The following is a 7,446-nucleotide window of genomic DNA, read 5'->3' as shown; positions in this document are numbered from 1 at the left end:
GGTAAAGTCTCGTGTAGGCCCAGCCTAAGGATAACATTTTTAAAATGTAGAGATCAATTCCTGTGTCTATTGTTACAAACACGGATTTTGTTTGCCTTTGGCCAGCCATAGAATGGTTTCAAATGTGGACTGGCGATATTTATTTAGAAAGGACTTATTGATTTAATTTTACAAGTTTCGATTAATAAAATCAATGTCTCTATGGCCTTTTTGCGTACTGAAAGACGATCTTAATTGTTCATGTATGATAAGCCTACAGCTTTCCTGGGTGGTAGAGGCCTAAACATAGAGTCCAGAGGAAGTAGATTTCGTTGATTTAATTGCCTATGCCCCATGAGAGACAAGGCCAATATATTTTGAATCAAGGAATGTGCAGTGTAATAGTGTATCTTTTTATTTTACAGGTGTGATAGGCGAGAGGGTTATAATAATAATATTTTATTTTTAAAATAATAACTAATTTGATTAATAAGATAATAACGATTTATAATTCGTTTCTTTCCATCTTCTACACTGTTGACTACTGCCAGCAACCGCATTGTTCAACGTGGTCGTCGTGGTCACTGGTTACAACCACTGTGTAGAATTCTGTGGTTACAACTCACTGGTTATCAATCAGTCAGTCAACAAGCGACGTTGCGCGACAACAAACATAAAGAAAAAATCAAGGTAGACAAGTTACATTGTGAGTTAAGGATGAAATTTGGGTATTCACATGGAGAATAGCACCCACCAGTTAAAACGTTAACTTCTACCTTATCTTTTGGTCCTGTTCAGAATCTTCTAAACCTTGCGCGCTTTTCTGCCGCATTTTCTTCCGCGGCCTGGCACACGTCCTGCCATTCCCTTGTCCTGTGAGTCAAGACTCAAGAGTTTTGATTTCCAAACAAAACATGACACACTTTCTTCTGACTTTCTTAATTTTTTTCTCGCTTGATTTGGTCAAAGGCCTACCGCCCCTCGGATTAGTATTAGTTCTCGGTCTAGTCTTCTGCTGCTATACTTCTTGGTGTGGAAAGATCTGACAGTAGTCATCTTTACCGCTTTAGTAGGCTTTAGTCTAGATTTAGATCAAGATCTTGATTCTATATCTAAACACTGTGTACAGTCAGTTTCATTTTAAATGTAAATTTAAACCTTGGTCAAATAGAATAAAGTTTTAAATGTAAGTAAGTGGGTAGCGGCCGGTGGCTGCACATGCAGCTGGAGAAGAAAGACATTGACTGTATTTTGAGTATAATAATATATATCATAATATAAATTGGCAAATATGACATATATGACAGGCCTACCATTTGTGGGACTTCATTCAGACAATCATTCACAGCAGGGTAGGCCTATGTTGTCAACACTGTGCAGCACATTGCCAAGGTTTCAATAATTTAACAAGAAAAGAAAGTGCCAAATCAATGTCGACATGTTGTTGATTTAGCCCAATCACTTAACCAGTGTGAATGTTACAGTAATATTATATATATATAAAATATAATATTATATATACATGAGCTGCCATTCTAATTCTTGTACCCACACCCATGCTTGCAGTGTTAATTTTTTTTAAAGAACTCACTTACTAAAATAACTAAAAATAATCAGGCAACTTTCTTTGAGAGAAATTCCGTAACGAACGACCACTATGAAACAGAGTAGAATAGAGGGTTTAGGTTAGGGGTTGGGTCAGGGGTTAGGATAGACCAGGTCTCTTTTATATTATATTGTGCTTGCTGGGGTGGTCGCTCGTTTCGTAAGTCCTTCCTTTTCTTCATATAGGTTTGTTTATTTTCACAAAGGTGCAGAAAGAGAAATACAGTCGAACCTGCCCTGACGGCCACCTCTATAAGACGACCACCTGTACAAACGGCCACTTTCCATTTCCCCCTTGCGTTTTTTTCTATATAATTTAACTGTGTAAAACGGGCACCTGTCCAACACGGCCGCGGCCACCATAATTTAACACACAACCCATATCATACTAATCAATAACACCTGTCTAAGACGGTCACCTTGGTGACTCCATTACGTTTTGTCATAAATTGTGCATTGGCCCCTGGCGTTGTGGGCGAGCCGTCATAATTCAATCACCTGTCGTTGTTGTTAGGTAGTCCCTCCAACCGATCATGTTGCGTAGGCCCCTCCCACTGTTGACCAATAGCTACCAATTTTCAGCTGCTGGTGAGGTAAGCATGTGATCCCTCATAACCCATAATCCCCGCCCAGAACTCATACACAAATCGTACGTGAGATGAGTGGTCACTGTTTACCCAGTCTGTAACAAAGTAACAAAGGACGTAACATGAACTTGTTACAGAAGCGCCACTCGTTCTCCGAGTGGTGACGACCCATGTGTTTGTTTTAACATGGCACTCAGTCTTCCTTGTCTGATACATTTCGTTTTATTGTCACCCTTGTGCAAAATCAGCGACAAAAGAAAAATTACAAACGAAATACAAACCAACAAAGACAACATAATGGGGCTACTTTCGATTGGGGCCTCAGATGGGAATGGTTTGTTTTCTTTATCTTGATCAGTCCTGCCTAAGACGGCCACCTGTCTTATACGGCCACTTTTCTCCTTGACAATTGGTGGCCGTCTTACACAGGTTTGACTGTAGTTCTTATGACAGTTTTTTTTGTTTCAGGTGACTGTAGATCTGCTTAATGTTAAAGATGGCACGACCCATCATGTTTATCACTGGGAACAAGAACAAACTCAAAGAAGTCAATCAGATCATGGGATCAAGTTTTCCTCAAAAGGTAGGAAGTAGTTTTCTTGTGTGTGCTACTGTGCCGCTGCATATTTTCATGATGCATTTTGTTTTGCAAAATATTATATTATATATGTCTTGTAAGAGCACTATTAAATAAAGTGGCATTTTGGAGAAATAAAATGTACTTCTGTTATCTGATGGTTTTGACCTGTTGTAAGTTGATATGAAATTTCTGTGGCTATGGTTCCAGCTTTTTCTTTATGCTTTGATCTGTTCAATGGTATTTCAGAAGAACATACTTGACACAAAATTGACTGGGAGTGTTAAATCATAGTTGTGCTTTCTATGTTAAGAAAGGTCATCAGAACAGTGAAGTTGCATGCTGGGTCACTACACTACAGAATTGAAATAGAAATCATTAGAGAACTGTTATTTAACTTTCTTTCCTCATAATTGGAAAGATTTCATCTGGAGTCAACTGCACTGTGCACCAACATTTTAACGAACATGGAAGAGAAAAGACATAATTTATCACAAGAGAATGGTTGAACCTTTTTTGTACTCTATTATCTTTCGACCAACAATGTCTGTTTCAAAATGTATAACTTTGTTTGATTATATTATTATGCTCTCCATAATCTTTTATTTGTATTGTATATATAATTTGTATCTAGATAGAGATTCAGGACATTGACCTTCCTGAGTACCAAGGAGAGCCTGATGAGGTGGCGCGGTCCAAGTGTGCTGAGGCTGCCCGACATGTCAACGGCCCTGTTCTTGTAGAGGACACTAGTTTGTGCTTCAATGCTCTCGGTGGAATGCCTGGACCTTATATCAAATGGTTCCTGAAGAAAGTTGGCCCCTCAGGTACTGTTGACATCTTTCATTTTTCCCTCTCCTCCGCAGAGTCTTTTTCATAATTTTTCTTTTCTTTCTGATTTATGTCTTATGTTGTTTTGTTTTTCATTTCTGCACCAGTGTGTTACTTCTTGTTGGATGTTATAACCGCAGCATCATTTATTTCTTGGATTTTTTTTTTCCTGTTTAGCTTTGTGAGTCCTTGCTTTTGGTTACACTGTTCATCTTCGGGTACACTTAGTGAAAGTTAATGTCTATGTTTAACTCTAAATGGAAAGGGGTGGGGGAGCTAATTTATTTTCTAACTTGCCTTTGCCCCGTACAGTTCATGGTCTTTGTTTGAGTTGACACAGTTTATGACTACAGGTAACTGAATACCAATTACAGTTTTTTAAAAGTTCAAGATGACCTCCCATTGTCCAGAAGAATAGTGGTCATCTAAGACAAGTGGTCCTCTAGGACAGGGTCATTAGAATACATATAGTAAAAATACAAGTGGTCATTTGTCCAGGTGATTATCTTAGACATGTGGTCATTAAAGAAGGATTGACTTTACTTACAAGGGCATTTTCAAGCATAGATAGATTCTTTTTTAAATATCTCTTTTCTGTCTTTATTTAAAGAGACCTCGATTCGTAGACTTCAGGTCTTAAATGGCCCACTTTGTGTTCACCTTTCTACTCATACATATGTACTTGAAGCTGTTCTCATTCTACTCTTTCCAACCTCAAACTGTATAGTTGAAGAACTCATGTTTTGCTCCAGAAAATAGGGCCGGATCAATGCAGGGTGAGATGACACAGAAAGTTCTTCAGAAGTTTTTTACCGATATTTGATATGATAGTTAAACTGTCCATTAATGTTATAAATAAAGTTTAAAAAACAGAGTTTCAAATTAAAGGTAGTTAGTCCTTGTCTAGGTGAGAAAATAGATTCTTAACTTCTTGTGTTATAAAATCAAAACTCTTAAACTTAAAATACTCCAAAAAAAAAAAGAAAAGATCTCTCGATTTACTGTAAAAGCTGTTTCTGCCAGCAGATTTTTTGGAACTGTCAGTCTTGTACTTGATATTTTTTCCATTGTTGTTGTACAATGGAAGCTGTTGAGAAAAGAACAGAAAAAAAAGCTTTAAAAAGGCTTTAAATAAGTTTTTATAAGACTATTCAGATTTTATATATATCAAAACATGTAATTATTGAAGGTCTTTTTTTTCTTAAATTTCAGGTCTTCATAAAATGCTCCAGGCTTTTGATGACAAGTCAGCATATGCTCTGTGCACATTTGCCTATTGTTCTGGAGAAAAGGATGCTCAGATTTACACATTTGAAGGCAGATGTGACGGATCTATTGTTGAGCCGAGGGGCTCCACAGATTTTGGTTGGGATCCAATTTTTCAACCTGATGGTTACACCCAAACTTATGCAGAGATGGATAAATCCATAAAAAACACCATCTCGCACAGATCGAAAGCCTTGGCGGCTCTCAGGGACTATTTTGTGAAATCATCCTAAGTCATTGACAAATGTTATTTAGTGCAAGGTCATAATCAGAGGCTGCTCAATCTCTGTAAGGGGCTCTCGTGGTCTAGAGGTTTCGGTGTTTGCCTCTCGTTCAATAGGTCCCGTGTTTGAATCTGGACAGCAACGGAAAATTTTCTTCCCTAAAATTGTCTCCTTTCACCTCATTTCCTGCTCCCTAGCAATGTTCTGTAGTCTGCTTTTGTCTTCACTTTCTGCTTCCACCCCCTCGCCTCCTTTGCTCCCTTCTCTGGGCTCCTTACTCTTTTTACAACCTTTCTACTGCTACTGCTTGGCTCCTTCTTACTTCTGTCTTTCACTAACTTTCAGCCACACCCCTGATCTTATGGTAGGTAAGATCACACACCTAGCTTTCTCGGATAAGGGCCTAAAATCTCAGAGGTCTTGTGTGCAAGTTGCCCACGTTAAAGATCCCTTGGTCGTCCAAAATCAATCAGAGTAGGTTTCGACCGCCATCAGGGCAAAATTCAAATTTTCATACCAACTGAAAATGTTTTATGTGTCCTGCTCGCTCATATGACCTAATGCAGTTGCGAGTGCCGTAAAACACTTACAAAAGAAAAAAAGCAAAACAGCAACGAAATAGAAAACCTCTGTAATGCCAGGATCTCACAAGGAAGCAATCAGATACTGTTGAAAATTACTTCTGTCCTGGATATTGCAGGAGCAGGTAGATGGGATGCAAATTTTAAAGACCTAGTATAAGATGCCTCCTTTGTTGAGCAAGCTAAAATCTATGCATCTTTCTCCTGTTTCATATGATTGCTTCACTGTTTTCCGTGTTTTTTACACTGTGACTTAATGCCCTAAATGTTCATCTTGTAATCTTGATGGGGAGTTGTTGTCATTTTCATTACAAAAACCCTTAGCAAGTGATACCAAAATTTATCAAAGTTTCTATTGTTTTTTAAAATAATTTTAAAAGAATTTGTGGATTAGTTTTAAAATGCTTGTATTCTTATTTTGTGCCCTCATATCTTTCTCTCTGTCTCTCTTCTGGCGCTGTGGCGTCATAAACGGCCAGCGATGCCTACAACACACTTGCCCGCGGGTGCTTGAAAAGTGCTGAAAGTGGGTCACTGAAATGTCCCAGCAGACGAGTTCTGGCATGATAGTCCCTCATATCTTTCAGATAGATGAGTCAACATGTCAGGGACACAATGTTTCAGTCTTTGTACAAAGTAGTACAGTAATCTTCATTTGTTTTAGGGTATTTTTCCTTTACTGAATGTTGGGATTGTTTATTTTCTTCATTTGTTCACTCACACATTTCTGAATAAATGTATAGAGCTCATTGATTTATATCTTCATAATTTTATTTGTTATTTTACCCTGAATGTTATAGTGACAAGCCTACCTCAATTTTGTGCTCTTCGACTTTGACAAAGTTTGGAATAGAATTTTATTTGATTCTTGCTTTGTTTGCTATTTTTTTTGTTGGAAATTAAAATGGCTTTTAAATAGGGAGGCAACTAAATACATGATTGTGTTTCAATTATCACAGTAACATCAACAGTCCATTAGCTGGATTCCTTAAGTTAACGTTAACGTGCAGAAAATGTCCAGGGAAGTAAAGAGAGAGGTTCTTTCGGACATGTTACTCGTAATTTCCTCTCGTACCTGTAATGTGTTTAAATTTGATGTCAGTGGTGTAACGGTTAGGGACTTTGCTGCTGCACACAAAAGAATATGACGAGGGAGTCACATGTGAGAAAGTCTGTTTAATTAAGTATCCATTCATTGAGATGTTGTATCCCTCTCTGTCAGACAGGCTCAGAGTAACGTGCCTCCCAAATGGCCAAATGTACGTCGATAGGGGCGTAAATATTTACAACCATTCACTTGCAAAGTTCAAGCACATTTATGCACGAGCTCGCATGGCCGAGAATGTGCATACATTTTTGCTATGGATGTGATTATGAGCTGTATAAAGCAACTTCAATTACCATTTTGTTGTCAAGCTAACAGTCCTATCAGGCGACAAATAAGTGAAGTTTTACTTTTCCTAATACATAAATGCATTTCTTCAGTTAGAAAGTTTTTTCCTTGATTCTTGACTTAATGATAATGGGTTTGTCTTTTTTTTAAAGATATTTTTTGTGCTCATATAAGTTAAAGGAAAATGCTTTTCTCGTTTAAAAGAATTACCGGAAAAAGTATTACGTGTCACAAAGCTGAATGGTCTTTGATCATTTAGCTATATGTATATCCTTTCAATAGAGACACCAATGTTAGAATGACATACAGTCGTAGTACACTTGAGCATAATAATATGTGCTTTGTGAACATCCACACTGCGAACAGATTTTCAGGTCCGAAGTTTTTTCTAATATTATATTAT

At 37.7% G+C, this 7,446-nt stretch overlaps 1 protein-coding gene across 5 annotated transcripts in view; it reads left to right on the top strand.

Annotated features, from left to right (window-relative positions):
- LOC101855966 (inosine triphosphate pyrophosphatase) overlaps positions 1-5,235 on the top strand; it is a 6,501-nt gene extending 1,266 nt beyond the window's left edge. For 2 of the 5 annotated variants that reach the window (XM_005104839.3, XM_005104841.3), the window contains exons 2-4: positions 2,640-2,754; positions 3,383-3,575; positions 4,792-5,235. In XM_005104839.3, the coding sequence (XP_005104896.1) occupies positions 2,659-2,754; positions 3,383-3,575; positions 4,792-5,078 (576 nt within the window). In that variant the 5' untranslated portion in view covers positions 2,640-2,658 and the 3' untranslated portion in view covers positions 5,079-5,235. Of the gene's footprint in view, positions 1-530; positions 686-834; positions 855-2,639; positions 2,755-3,382; positions 3,576-4,791 lie in introns of those variants that run through there. The other 3 variants (XM_035971452.1, XM_005104837.3, XM_005104840.3) reach the window with 3 other exon arrangements.
- Positions 5,236-7,446: the final 2,211 nt, after the last annotated feature.

The sequence above is a fragment of the Aplysia californica genome, unplaced genomic scaffold (genome assembly GCF_000002075.1).
Source record: "Aplysia californica isolate F4 #8 unplaced genomic scaffold, AplCal3.0 scaffold00438, whole genome shotgun sequence".
In the NCBI taxonomy this organism is placed as follows: domain Eukaryota; kingdom Metazoa; phylum Mollusca; class Gastropoda; order Aplysiida; family Aplysiidae; genus Aplysia; species Aplysia californica.
The sequence above is the reverse complement of the archived record's forward strand: the minus strand, read 5'-3'. Positions and strand labels throughout refer to the sequence as shown.